We start from the raw sequence: 15,522 nt of genomic DNA, 5'->3' as shown, positions 1-15,522 counted from the left end.
TTTGCATAAAATGGCGCCAGCCTTAATAGTTTTTGATAAATTGTTGTCAATATTGCAAGAGCTCCTGCTACGAAAAAGAAACGCATGATGTTAGCATCAAACTTATTTAATTAAAGGCGTGGCGCAAAAGTTTTCGCCCAGCGATAAAGTTGCAATGGCAAAGTGGCACTGCATTAATGAGTTGCATATGCAAACATCAAAGTTTGCAATCAAAATCAATGTCAGCACCAGACGACGACAACAAATTGTGGGCAACCAAGTTTCAGATCAAAGGCGAGCGATATAGCGCTGATATACGCAGACAGGTAGAGAGTTGAGTGGCATTGAGTGGGTTCAATAGCCTAGAGGATCCAACGCCCAACCGCCCATGTTATCTGTTGGCTGGGGGCGTGGCCAGTCAGGCGTGCCACAAGCAAAAAAAAGGAAGGGCACCGATAACTGAACAGTCAGTCACTGCTGGAAAGGTTGGCTAATGTCTGTGACATCTAATTAGGGAACAAATAACAAGGAGCCAAACAAAAAAAACAAAACAGGCAAAATAAATAATCAAAAATGCAAAAGGTAGTTGGAAAGAAATGCTCGTTCAGGTTGGGAGTACTATTGACTTGCCAATGAAATATGGAAATTGATGGGCGCAACTTAAGGATTCGATAACGATCCCCAATTAGGATAATTATATTTACTTGGGTGTTCTATATCAAGCGATACCAAAAGTAGTCCTATAACCCACGAATGGGTTCTACTAATAACATTATTATAGCACTTTTTATTAAAGTTAAAGTGCGATAAGTAAACATTGAAGAAAACACACATAACACTTCGTTTGAATCCTATTTCCAGAAAATATGTGCTAAGTTAAATTAAACCAATTAATGTTGCCTAATAGTTTACAATCTGTTCTAAAACAATCTGCTCGTTTTTAGGCCCTAACAAAGTGCCTCCTTTCGAAACGCATTCATTACCCCAAAAAGCAGACCGGCAATTACCCCCTCGACAAAAAAACGGCAGCCAAACAGTTGACACAAGCCAAAAAGAAAATGATATGACGAGCACTTTCCAAATTTCTTGTTAATGACGTAATTACCTACAGTCGAGCAAAACAAAAGCAAAAGCAGAGCTAGCCGACGAGGAAAAGTGGAAAAGCGCGAGACAGGCGTGAAAATCGTGAAGGAGGCGAAGCAGATTCTGTGGCAGGCCACACGACGTATACGTGACATTTTGGCCACGACACACGGCAGCTCATCCTACAGTCGTGTGCAAAATAATAGCAGTTAAGTTGTTAATATAAGATAACTTTTTTATTAACTTATATATTAGGAAGTTCAATGAAAGTTTATATCTTTATACCATGTTTTAGAATTGAATGACTTTACAATTTCGAGAAAGTAATAGTATTGTATGCACATCTGTAGTTATTTATCCCCTCCCTTGTTCACCATCCCCTGGCTTTTGGCCAACTTGCACACATTCTCTGATTCAATGCAAGGGAAAATAGAATGCTGAGTAAAAAAAAAGTACAAAAACGAAAACCAAAACAAAATTAGGAAAGGCAAAGCTGTTGCTAGCAAAAATATTTTGACACTTTGGGGCGACAAGCAGCTGACTAATTGCGAGAGTTTTGCTCTTTTGGAGAACGCCGCGAAAAAAGCCTCTAAAAATAGAGGGAGACTCGAGTAAAATGCAGTAGCGACAGCTGACGGAACTGAAAGTCCAGGAATGCTCGATGATTAAATGGCTTATAAATGACGCGGACATTTTTTGCCGGCACAAACTTCCAAGCAGCGCAAAAAACTCATTGCCAAAAATAGGTGAGAGATGGCCAAAAAAAAAACCACACACAGACACGTGACGAGTGGGCAAGCAAAAAAAATGTGGCAAATCCACAGATTCAATCGATTTCCACCCTTTCCCTCAGTTCATGACCCCACTGAACTCGGCAAATTGAATTCTAACTTTTATCAATATTAAATTTGCTGGGCAAACAAGGTTTAGTACAAATTTTATTTGTTTGCGGTTCATTTATATGCAGGAGAAGGAGTTGCAAAGTCTCTGTTTAATTAAAATGCATGTGTAACTAATTAAATGTAGAATAATGGAATTTTGCAAGCCGATAAAGTTTCAACTAATTTAAATAACTCTAAGCCCGAAAGAAATTATTAAAACATGAAAAATAAATAATAAAAAAAATGTATATAAACAAAATATGAGGAAAAATAATATATGATCGATTGAAAAATAGTCAAATTGCTTTACTCATTAATACGATTTAAATGTTCAACTTCACGCAAACATAAATTTCTAGTTCTGGCTGCCATTAACCCTTGCTGGCCAAGCTTTCTACGCCTTTGGCAGCCACATCCATCAGCGTCGCCATAAAACACGCATCATTTATTCACCAGGCAAATAATAAAATTAAAAAACCATCAAAGCTACACCCTCGAAAAGCGGGATTATTAGTTGTTTTTTTTTAAATATTCATGCACGCCCGAGGGCGAACGGCGAACACAAATTTTATTACCATATAGAACTATTTTTTATCGCCAGCCCATCAAATCTAATCAAATTAAAGTTGGAGAAAGGGAGAGTTTCCTCCAAAGATGGGGCGTGATGGATAAGAAAACTGGGTAGGAAATTAGTCAACCAGTTGCACGTTTTCGTAATGAAAATCTACACATATATTTGGGTGAGTGTATTGCCCACCTGTTTTAATAGTTTTCGCACACGGCAGCACCAGCTTTTTGACTGGAGTTGCGTGTTCACGAATCGTTCATATGAAACTCGCCAAAAACCAAGAAACTTGGCAGAAAATGGAGACCTGCCAAATCCGATTTAATATAAAAAAAAAATTACTTTTTTTACAAAGGAAAGGGGAGACCGTATGGGGTCAAAACAGAAAAACAGAAACAGATGAAAACTATTTAAAGTTTTCAAGTGATTATATAAAAATAATCATTTAAATCTGACATTAATTTAGCTTTACTTAAAAGTAGAAAATCTGTAAAAAGCAAATTGCATGTACGGCCTACTTTAGAAAATCATTAATATTAGGTTGAAAGAAAAACATGTGCTGATAAGGAAAAGTCGGGTTGGGTTTTATAAAGATAAGAAAACAAATGAGGTCTATAGAAAACAGGTTTAAAATGTTATAGATATCAGACAAGAGCTAACAAACCTACGTAATTATTGGTAGATTTTTCATTTCATATTTTCAAATAATTTTCTTTATTTTTAAATTAAAATTATTTCCAACTGCAGAATACCCAATGGCCACAAATTGAAAGCAGTTATTTTAAGTATTGAAGTGAAAGTGTGCATCGTATGCGCCCGATTTCAATATTGACCGTAAATCTAAGCTGCCGTAACTCTCTAATTGATTTAGCCATCGGATAGCTAGCCTCAAAATTTAATCAATTTGACATTGTAGTTGGCGATGTAAAGGCGGCATTCATAATTAGACAACTGAAAGCGACTTGGGAAATAATTAAATTGTATTTAGCCCAAAAGCAACACCAAAACTAGTTGGCCACAATCTAAACTAGTTGCAATAATAAATCAGACGGAGGTGGAAATCGATATGCCATAATGAGTTTCGGATGCGTTTGTTTCATGTTTGCTTTCCAGATAAAGGGGATTTTGGAGGTTGCGGCTTATCGCAGTTCGTAAAGCATAATGTCTGATTAAATAAATGATTTCGAGATGTGCCTCGAGTCGTGACGTCAGTGGATTGTCGACGGCAATCGTCTTGGGTTCAATGTTCTCTAATAAACAAAAATAAAGTTCAATTCGAGTCGAATTAATATCAATTGAGTAAGGAGAAGTCGCCTTTCAAACGGGTTCCCGAGAAAGAGACGGAGATAGCTGGGTGAGAGAGAGAGGGCTAAAAGATCTGGATTGCACAATTTTTCAATTAAATGCAGTTTCTGCTTCTGGCAGTTGCATTTATATAACTCTTCTCTTTTATTTCTTCCCGGCTTGTGTCAAAATGTTTACGCTTAATTTTAATAAAATTTACTTTGATGCCTATCATTCTTTTCTCCGTATTTGTTTTGCATTTTAAACGGGGCTTTTGCTGCATATTTTAATATGCACTTATTTATTTGCTTTTTTAAGGCAACTGCAGCAAACGGAAAAAAATATATATACGCACATATACATATATATATATGTATATATGGGTGTTTTTTGTGATTTTCAAGTGTGTATGACTGAAAAGGATGAACAGCGAACTTCTGTGTGTGAGCTGGAATTTAAATTGAGAGCTGAATTTATGGGGGAATTCTTTTTTTTCTTCTGCCAATATATGCGAATGCACGAAGAACCAAATTCAAATAAATTATTGACGGCTCACCGAAGAGCTTGTAAGGATATTGGATATTGAAAACCAGCTTTAAGATGCAGCATTTATTAAAAATAACTGGTAAAATAAATTACAAAATATGTTTCCTATTCAAAATCACTGATTTCAACTCATGCAAATGAAATCCGTTAACTGCTTCAGCGTTTCGGAACTTGCGAATTTGTTTATATTTTAAAAGTTCATCACAAAATAAACAAACGCTTTTATTACACTGTGAATTCCGCCTAAGTAAAAATAAATCGAGCAACCATAACAAATGCCAATTAAAGCCGAATCAATATAAATAATTTATAAAAAAAAAAAAATAAAACGAAGCATCAGTTTTTTGTTTATGCTCGATGAATTCCTCTGGGGCAGGAAACTCAAGTACCTACAGCAGAGGAATTTCATGTGCGCTCTACGGATCACTGATCAAACAAAAAAGATACAGTCATGTTATGTGGATTATTTATGATGTGTATATACGCACCGGCACCAAAATTATTGTTGTTAATTTTAGTGGGCTGACTGATTAATTCGGCCATGTTTCTGCTTTAAGACGAATTTCAGGCGCACAGGTAAGTTTATTTCAATGTTATTCAATTGATTATTTAGTTGGGTTAACACTCTCGCTGATGGCACACATATCTTTGGTTTTCCTGGATACTCGGGAATTTCACTGGGTCACAAATCCGATGCAAATATATATGAGCTCCAAACACAGCACACACTCTCGTATAAATATATGGGTTTATCAATTCTTTTTTGTTTTTTTTATCAGACGGCGACGCCGAAGTTGCAAGTAAACGAGGTCAAATATTATCTGCAGACAAAACAACAATAAATCTAGCGACCACAGACAACAACAAGAACCGCAGAAAAAGTTTGCCGCTCGAAAGACACATTTTGTTGCGGGCTTCGACTTTTTCCACGGTGGTTGTTTGTTAGGGGTGGTTGTTGATTTTGATCCCTTTTAAGTGGTTTCACGTTTCAGCTAAATACTATGAAAAGCGCCTAAGCAGTTGCAGCATTCACATTTTATTAGCAAAGTTTCACTTTGAAGGCAGTGTCTAAAAATAGTGCAAATAATATAAGCGCAGCACACAAATCATAAAACTAGTAAAGAAAGCCAGCTTGATATTGAAAAACTATCACAACGATGTTTAAAAATCAGAAATAAAGACTGATGTGGAAACTCTTTTACACTCTTTTTTTTCGGAAAGTCTCGCAAATTCTGGGAAGTTATTTTCGGGATATTTTCGCCGGGACGCACAACCTGCCGCTTTGAGTTTCGCACACGAAATGAGGTCAACGAGAAACGGGACAAAGGACGTCGACTGCGGAGCGGCAGCGACGGCGACGTCAACGTTTTTACGTTACGCCTGGCGAGGAAGAAGAAGAGACGGTAAAAGTAGCGCAAGGGCGACCATCCGTGGGCGTTGGGTGGTGGGTGGTGTTTCGGCTCGTGCCATAGAGTAGCGCTCTCTTTCGGAGAGAACAAGCCGGCTTGTGGAACCTAAGAGAGAGAGACAGCGAGCAGCAGCGGTGGAAAAGGCGCTCTTAAAAGGGGTTGAAAAAGGTCCTGTGTTACACGTCGTATACGCAATACTGCATGATTTACGATTTAAGGGTGAGGGCAGGTCGCGACTCAAAAGGGGGTGGCATAATCAAAGGATAGGGGTTCTTGGCTTAGCTGGGTCAAAGGCAAATCTCGTTAGGAGATCAAATCAGACTGCAGCTCGAGCTGTGCAGTTTTTCAGCCACTGCAAACGCAAGCATTTGCGTCACACTTTCCGGTGATGCATGCAAATTGCTCGAAAGTGGTTAAAATATCTTGAGTCAGCTGATGGAAATCGAAGCTGCTACGCAGCTAGTGATTTACAGGAATCTTCTCAGATAACGTGAACTGCTCTGTGTGATTATCTTCAATATGACTATTTCTGATCTCTCTGCAGCCTCTTGGCATTTTTCATTCAGCTTCTGCGGGCACAGACACAAGTTCATTATCACGATTATCTCGCATTGCCGCCAAATGTTTACACTTCAAAGTCACGCACCGCCTTGAACTCGAACGAATTATGATACATATTTATTTTAGCTACAGTGGTCGCTAATGCAGAATATTTTATAATGTCTTTGAATAAAAGTTGTTTCTTAAAAAAATGACGAAAAATAAAAAATAAAAATAACGAAGAATAAGTCTTTGAATATTTCAAGGTATAAAATCTTTCATACATTTAGTGGTAATAAACCATTAGCACATTTAATGGCCCGCTAATTGATATTCAGTCGTGCTTTGGCTGTTGTTTTTTTTTTTCTTTTTCTTTCTCTTCAAGGGACCACTGTATTTGAGTTTATTATGAATTGGGCCTCGTTTAACTGTGCGAATCGTAATTGCCAAAAAGAGGAAAAAAAACACCCGAAGATAGCAATAATAATAAAATGCTCTGCTTCAAAAGTAACCTTCAGTTTTGGTTTCCTTTTCGCAGCTGAACGCACTTCAACCCGTGCAAAGCCTCGCAAATAAGCTGAATTCAAATAAACGTGGGGGTGCTGTGGTCCCAAGGGGTTAAGCGGTGGCCTGGTGCTGCAAGGGGTTAAGGGGCTGAATCGGACCCGAACTCGGACTTCTAATTGAAACTAGAGACCGCATTTCGTTGGGGTGCGCACTTCGCGGCTCCGGCTGCTCAAATAGCAAACAATTCAAATAAACAAACACAAAACACACACACGAGGCAAATAAATAAATAAGCTACACACAACAACAGCCACAATAAGGGTGCACAAATTATTAAATATGATTATTATATTTATTGCCATCCTATTGTTGTTGTTGCTCGCTGGTTATTTAAGCTGTGATTTATGAGGCTGCGACAAAAATTCAAAAAAAGCCAGCAGCAGCAGTGTGACGTACAATATCTGCAGTTTGAAAGCCACTGGCGGAGCGAAAGAGAGCGGTGGACGGCGCGCGAATAAGACGGGAACAGAGGGAGCGAGCGAGAGCGAAACGTCAGCCGCGGCGAACGTTCGATTGTGAACTAAAAACACAACAGCAACATCGCCGACACAGCGGCAACACAAAGCAGCACAGCAGCAACATCGCACGGCGCTAGCAACATCATAGCAACACAGCGGCAACATTGCAGCAACTGCACGGCAGCCACATGCAGCAACATCGCTGCAGCCACTGCAGCTGCTGCGACGCCGGCAGCGACGTCGTGGTGAGTTTTCCACGACTATTTGCGCTACTATGAAAATTCATTCAGGCCAAAAAGAGGAAAATACAAAGAAATGCGCAGCCGGCAAAGTGTGAACAGCTGAAGACGAGCTTTGCGTTCCGGCTTACGTCACAAATAAATACAGAGAAGCAAGAATCAGAGTTATAAATGCACAGGAAAAAATGAGCTTCCAATTGATTGTTTTTACAATAATACTTTCCAATAGTTAAATATCCAAATAAAATAAAGAGCGCGATTTTTGCTTTAAAAAAGATGCAAAATGAAAATAAAAACTTGCATGTTTTTTTATTCTGCCCATTCAGCAGCCGAAACAAAGCATAACAAAACCAAAAAGTAAACAAAATAAAATAATAAAAAAAAAACTGAACAAAAAGAGATATAGAGAGCAGAAAGAGCGAAAAGTGCTGATTTAGCTGCCATGAGGAAGTGTTGACGAAAATAAATTATTTAAGAAACCATTGTTTAATGCAGCAGTGGGCAAAAAGCATGAATCATCGTTGCGAACAGAGGGAGATGGGTCTGCCCGGGGGGGGGGGGGGCGAAAGAGAGGGGGATGTGCCGAGAGAAAGAGAGGCAGAGACGCGTGCAAAGGCATCCACAACAGAGAAGCGGAGAAAACGAGTATCCAATGAAGGAATGTGGCCACGCAACAAACAAATGAGAGAGCACAACTCTCTCAAATAACTTGACATCCACAACATTTTCACCACTCCATTTCCATTGCAAGACCAAAAGCGATAGAGAGAGTAAGAGAGGGAGAGGGCGGAGGGGTGGGAAAGAGAGGTCACCAACCATTGGGGCATCGCATATTTTGGTGCTCTATTTTAAATTATTAATGAGCGGCTTGTTCAGTTATTAAAAGCCTGGGAATATCGCCGAAAGAGAGGCATTCTCACGCTCTCACCCTCTTGTTTTCGCTCCCTTGCTCCATTTCTCTGGACAATTCCCCAGCCAGCGGGTTTCCGGCGTAACAGGAGCTAAGCCAGAACTTTAATTCCCCACCAACAAGAAATTTGATTAGGTTTATTGGGTCTTGTTGGCAATAAAAAAAGGTAACAACTGTTTGATGACTTTTGCAAGAATTAGAAAGGATGCAACCAAATCATCGACTTAGGGATTGGTTAGGTTTTTATAATGCGGAGCTTATCTAGATTGCTACTACTTTATTGGAGAGATACAATTTATTCCGATTAGTTTCCTCTTTTCGGACACCTATACATTGTTTAACATTTTTCATTTCGCAAAACTTTTTCACCAAAACCACATCGAAAGTCATGTAAACATGTCAAGCCCTAGCGGCTAGCCACACCCTCGCAGACGCACGAACCCTTATCATGAGTTTGCCGCAAAAAATATCAATCATTTCCAGCGAGCTGACTTTTCACGCAGGACCTCTCTCCTCCCCGACGTCCATTTCAATTACCCGATGCCGGGCTAATTTGCATTTGGATCGCCCCGAGGCCTGAAAAGCCGTGCCGCAAAAACCGCACCTGGAAAAACTTTTGCGGCTGCCATGCGAGTGGAAATAAATTTTGTAGTCATGGTGCTCTCCTTGTTGTTTGGGCCCGAAAGTGTTGCATTTGTTTAGGCCGACGAGACACGCACTCCCCCGGCGAGGAGTCCTCGATTTTTCCCAGGAAAATGCCCCCCTCTCCCCTTCCACATGGTTTTTCTACCGACTTTTCCCCCAGGTGACCAAAAGGCGGAGCAGGAGCAACAGTCACCGGCTGAGCAAACAACAGTAGGCTAAAAATTGCGTGTGAAATGGTTTTAACTTTTGCTTTTTATCTCCAGTGCTGCAATGGCACGTGAGGGTCCTCCGGTGTGGGGTCCTTAGAAGTTACGCATACGCCGTGTTAACCGATTCATGCTGCCAGCTACCAGTTTATTCTGCTTTTTATTGTGTTGTACTCTGTGAACTGGAAAGGCGGAAAAGTTTCGACGCACTGAGATAATAAACACAATAAATTGGGAGGAGCTCTATAATAAACTCAATTTGAAGAAATTTAAGAAAGGTTGAAACTGAAAATCGCTTGGATCATATTTGAAATTGCTTAAATATTTTATATCAATTTAAAGCTCTCTTGATTTCTATAGTTTTTTTTCCAGTGCAGCTTCGTGTTCTCAGACGGCTTTTCTCACTTTTTCCTACTTTTCAACTGGCGCAACTCTACAAGAAGTAAATCTTCTTTTCCCTTGTTGTTTTAGTTGACATTTTATTTCTTACTTTGCGTAGGTAAATTTAATGGATAGCGACGTGCCCTCGCTCACTTTCCGTCATGCTGCAAAAACTTTCAGCATTCGAAATGAATTTTATTTGAAAACGAAACGGATTAGGGCCACTAGAAAAATAAACTCCTTCGATGATCCAAACTGGGCAATCAATTCAGGTTCGGAGGCGTGGGTATGAGTGTGTGTGTGTGTGTCGGGGGGCGGGGCAAATGGACCATCCAACTTAATTGACTTTTGAAGTGACTAACCATCAATCCTGGACCCCAAGAACACCCTTCTCGTAGCAACATACGTGGGGCCCAGCCCATAAAATCATTTAAATAATAAATGCTGGCGAAAGTTTATTCGGGCGAGCTTAGCATGTAATCAAAGTTGGGCTAATGAAAACATTTGCAAAATGTTTGCCCCACTTTTCCTTGCCGTTCGTTCGGCTTTTCTGCTTAATGTGTATGGGCCCATAAAATCAATAAGCTTAAATAACTACAAATAACTGAGAAATTGGGCCACAGCCCAGAAATGTGGGCGGTATACTCAAATGCAATTACCTCCCACGTAATCCTCTTTCCGCAGGATTTGTGAAGGACGAGATGAGCTGCAATTTTCCACACGTTCGCCTTTCTCTTTTCCCGCCAGCCTCAATACATACATACACATACATTCATATATGCAAACATATTTGCTAATGAGATGGATTAAGGACCAAAAAGTTGTGGACAAAGTTGACCTGCCAGCGACGCTCCCCGAAAAAAACCGCAATAATAATTCATGTTTATGTCAGCCAAATAAATATGCTAAATAATGTTTGCTTGTGTTTGTTGTGGTTTAGTTATGGCTTTGCGAGAAACGAGAAGGGAAATTGACAATTTCCTGCGCAGTGAGTTTCAGCGGAGTGAGTTTAAATCGGATTTAAATGTGTGTGTGAAATGTATAAACCAATTAAAGGCATCGCATTGGACTACAAAGTATACATAAACTAAAGGGTTCAAAAGTAATTACAATTTGAATGTAATATAACAAATTTATAGGGGAACTGAATGGCTTAACACGAGAATAACTTTAAACTCCCCTCACAAGGGCACCAATTTTTCTAAAATTAAGTGTTAATATCCATATAAAATGCACTCTTTACTAGTTTAAAACTTCACACACTTCGCAGAACCCATAAAATCAAAACACCCTCCAGATCATTAAAACCGAAGCAACTCAATCGCAAGGATAATTAAAATTCCCCTCTCGACAAAGTCGATTTATAATGTCATAACATTCCGAATACGCCATATAGCCAGCACATTGATTTCCTGCCCTGCGCGATTCCTTCGCCTCCAACATTTCCCTCTTGAGTAAACCAATCGACCATGAACCGCCCCCCATGCCAATCCCCACAAAGTTCCCTATTTCCCAGCCTACTCATATACGCGGATGCCCCTCCACATACGTATTCCGGCAATCAACAATGAGCGAAGCACAAACTTCCGGTCTCACTTTCATTCAATTCTGCTCTGCACTTTATTGCAATGAAAAAAGAATCAACTCAAATGAAAAAACAAACGAAAAATCGCATAAAATGCAAAACGGTCTCGGTTCCACTAAAAAGGTCTATAAACATTTTGAGTCATCAACTTGGCTGATATACTTTTTTTTTGCCGCGAGCAGAGTGAGAACCAATTTACAGCTATGCCCAAAAAAGAAAATAAAATTAAAGCAAACAAACAGCACGCACAAGCATTTAATGGAGGCCAGCAACGAGGGAAAATCGCATCTGATGGCGATGAAAAAAAAATAGAAGGAAGAACCTCACATGTGCGAGCGAATTCTGCAGCGAATCGAATTGGTATAAAGTGGGGAAAAGCGGAAATCATTCGGCGTGGAAAGTGGCAAATGTCTCAAGTGCTTTAATTGCCCGCAATCCGACAGATAGTTTCATTTGCACAAAACTAATTTGAGGGCACCACTCTCGAGTGGAATTAAATATATGAAAAATAGGGAGAGAGGGGAATGGAACTTGATGAATGTCTCAAGTGTTTGAATTGCGGGCTAATTTCCTATATAACACTAAAAAACTAAACAGTATACTACACTATAAAAATAACTCTTTGATTGCATATTCAAAACAACAGTGTCCTTTTCATTCGGCGTGAAATCACACAGCGAAATTTACATGAAATTCATTTCCATACAAATGACTAAAAACTAATTAGCCCACACTTTTTGGTGCCAAAATATAAAAGCCAAACTTTGTCCAAATATTGTATAATTTTATTAGCCACGCAAACAAAGTTTGAAAGAGTTTTTTTAGTTGCAAATTTTCTATATAATTTAATTGCCTGCAAAGATCTGCAAACATAATTTTGGCAAACCAATTTGACGTCCAACTTTATGGAGCTGGCTTGTCTTGCAGACTAGTGTAAAGAGTAGTTCACTTTAAGATTTGCATAATTAGACAAAAGAGTTTGGCCGGGGAGTTGAGCCGAAGTCCTTGCAAGGAAATGAACTTCCTTTTTAACTATCCACCCTTTTTGCTCCCACACTCTTTAAACATTTTCCATTTAGCATTCTGTTTATTTTGCGATTGAAGATGCAACTTTTGTGGCTCACAAATCTTTTTTGTTTTTTTTTATGGTCTTTTGGGTTTCTCGGGAGGGCAGCACTGCAGTTGGCTATTTATTTATTTGGCTTTTTGTTCGTTCTTTCAGCTCGGCTAACACAAAACTTGGCTGAGTGCAGAAAATGTGTATTTCTCGAGTTATGAAATTTATTAGCCTCAAACGCTACACTGCCATATTTCTAGTTTTAATTGGAACATGCTGCACAACGAAATAAATGTTCTTAAAACACCAATTTCTCGGAATATCTTGTGTGTTTGCTTTGCTTTGTCGTTTTATTTTGATTAATGGAGATGCGAGAACAAAACCCAAACAAATAATTTACGTTTTAGGTGCGAAGGGAAGTTTGAAAGATTTCAAACAGCGGGAGTTCGCATAGTTTCAATGTTATTGTGTTGAGTTTTCGGCTTGATTAGACCTTCTGAGGAAATGTTTTAGCTGCGATTTAATTAAGTTATTTCAGGTTAATTACAATGCAAACATTGAGGTGATGTCATTCGTGCAGAGGTATTAATTTCCTTTGAGTATGGCACTTTAATTCATTTAGCAGGCAGTTCGTTTGTCCAAGGAGATTCAGAAGTTAATTAAGCAAACCGAAGATGATGAACGCAAGTAATTCTTCGTTTAAACGTATGCAGAGCAGGAAATTTTATCTGGCCATTCAGGAGTGAAAAAGTGAAAAAAGGGGGAAAAAACAGGACATGCCACCATGGCAATCCTGCTGGCAGGCGGCGAGCAAATTAAAACGCTTCGCAATGCACAAAAGGGTTAAATGGCTTAAGCGCTGGGCGGTGGGCAACGAGGGGGCGTGGCCATTGAAAAGGCCAATAAAACTGCGTGAGTAATGTGGCAAACGACGGCAGTCGAGCGAGTTGCAGGTCATAAATTGATTGAAGCAAAGGGGAAAATTGATATAGCAAAAGGAGGTGCAGGGAAATGTTACTGAAAAAAAAACGTTGCAAGAAAGAAATTACACAGAAAGAAATTAGTCATGAGTGACCAAAAATTCGACTGTAATAAAGGTTCGTGGGTGGCAACAAAAGTTTAAGCTTACTAATTTCAATTGCAAGCCACAACGCAGTGAATTATGACTTATACTAGTAGATAAAGTTTCGTATTATAAATATTACATTTTCTTTCCCTGCTGACGAAAAGCCCCCAAGCAGTTGGAAGAGCGAGAACAAGACAACCCCAACTGCCCAACACTTTATGTGTGCGATACCGAACTGAGCCCACGTGGCGTATGAGTGACGTGAATTTATGTAAGCTGTCTGAGGCAGGAAAGCGGGGGGCAAGGCAGAGAGGGGGGGGGAGAACTGCTTAACTTGCCACACGTTCTAATCAGTGAATGCAACTGCAAACATTTTGTTTGCCTGCTGCCCAAAGTTACTCCGTCCGGGAGGAGAGGAGTGGTGAATGGAAAACCGGTTTCAGTTGCAGTTGTTCACCTTCAACGTCCTTTAAGCCAGTAAAACGAGAGTGACAGCAGGGAGATCGGGGGATCGGGTGTTGTGCGGACACAGGGGGAGGAGGGCTATCAGCCCAGCCAATGTTGCATGCCGCACAAGCCCAAGCCAACCAAAGTAAACCAACACACAAAACGAACCAAACAACCGACAACGGAGAACTGAGAACCGAGAACCGAGAACCGAAACAACAACGGCGAGAACAACAAAAATAAACCCAACAACGAGAGGAACAACAAGAAGTGTTTGGAATGCACAATTGAAATTGAGATTTATGTGGCCATCGGATACCCTGTATGCATAGGTAAGTGCGAGAAGCCAAAGGGCCACAGATGCATTGGTAATCTGTGCCTTGGAAAAGTTCAAAGAATTCTTTATAAATGTTTCAAGTGTTTAAAAAAAAACACTACATATAAATTTGCATTAACTTAAAGTTTATTTGTAAAAGGCAGGTTTTTATAAACCAGAATGTGTAACTAAATCCATTGCAGCATTTCAGTGACAATTTATTTAAGATACGATTTAAATGTGCAAAATAAATTACTTGTGGCACCTCTGGCTGCACATAAATTCTTTATTTCTATTTCTTTTTTTTTTTTTTTTTTTTCTTTGTAAATGGCCACCCCTGCACTCATGTTACTCCCCAAAAAATGCAGCTACCCTGGAAGTCACAAATCAGCGACTGCATTGGCCAAATGCTTGGCATGCTGCTGCTGTTGGTAACTGCTGGCACACAGCTTGGAAAACTCACAGCTTGGGGGGGAAATGCGGCGAAGAACGGGCGGAAAATGGGAGGGAAAACTGAGGAAGCAGGCGCAGCTGGAAATCACTATGTATGTGGGTAAACCAGTTGAGTGGCAGGCTGCCCGCGATTCCCATTCCGTTTCCAATTCCAAACTCCCAAATCGGTGACACAACAACAATACAGCTCTCTAGCTGCCTGATGGACGAGCGGAAAATGGGTGGCAAGGTAGCGCGGTTGGGTGGCGGAAAAGCGAGGTACAGCGAGTAACAGCGAGTTACAGCGTCGGCAATTACAATTCAATTAATGCGCTTAGTGCAATTCTTCTTCGCCTTCATTCCTGCATTCTTCGCCTACTTATGCCCACTTATACTTTTCTTCGCCGTATAGTAAACACATGATAAGAAGCAGTAAAATTGCTCAAGCGGGAAAATGGGGCGGTGGCAGAGGGGGCCGGAATGGGGCACAAAGGCGGGATGAGTTGGAGTCCAAGAACTTGGAAATTTAATCGCCGCCGCACAAAGTTAAACGACCGCGCAAGTTGCTTAAGACGCAAGGCGCAGACATGGCAAAGTGGGCGGCGGGAGGTGGGATGTGAAGGCCAGGCGCAGGGTGGGCGTGGCATTTGGCTGGCGTTGGTATAATATGCTCATATGTGAGCGTTTTGCTTTTGGCAAGGTTCTAGAAGTTATTAAAGCCTTGTTAGCCCCTGCAATGAATTCAATTTAAAGTTTTAAGGTCCATCAGAATATAGGCAACATTTAACCGTTGATAAAATGTAATGAAATACTAAAATGTTTTTTTGTAGTAAATGTTCTTTTCAAATCCTATATGCTTCTTTAAGTTAGTTTTGAGTAAAACCACTTCCTTCTCCATTTTCTCCCCTCCCCGTGTGGTCGACCCC

General features: G+C 40.1%; 1 protein-coding gene across 14 annotated transcripts in view; it reads right to left on the bottom strand.

The window, feature by feature from the left end:
• Nucleotides 1–15,522, bottom strand: part of Eip63E (Ecdysone-induced protein 63E) — a 94,771-nt gene that overhangs the window by 59,564 nt on the left and 19,685 nt on the right. For 2 of the 14 annotated variants that reach the window (NM_001043119.3, NM_168034.3), the window contains exons 1-3: nt 7,251–7,378; nt 6,965–7,019; nt 4,827–4,885 (exon numbers count right to left, since the gene is read on the bottom strand). The exons of 5 other annotated variants lie outside the window; for them this stretch is intronic. In NM_001043119.3, coding sequence (NP_001036584.1) covers nt 4,827–4,881 — 55 coding nt within the window. In that variant the 5' untranslated portion in view covers nt 4,882–4,885; nt 6,965–7,019; nt 7,251–7,378. Of the gene's footprint in view, nt 1–4,826; nt 5,641–6,964; nt 7,020–7,250; nt 7,379–15,522 lie in introns of those variants that run through there. 7 more of the 14 variants (NM_001043120.3, NM_168035.2, NM_001043118.3 and 4 more) reach the window with 5 other exon arrangements.

This window comes from Drosophila melanogaster, chromosome 3L (assembly GCF_000001215.4).
Source record: "Drosophila melanogaster chromosome 3L".
Classification (NCBI taxonomy): domain Eukaryota; kingdom Metazoa; phylum Arthropoda; class Insecta; order Diptera; family Drosophilidae; genus Drosophila; species Drosophila melanogaster.
This window is presented reverse-complemented; position numbering and strand designations above follow the sequence as displayed.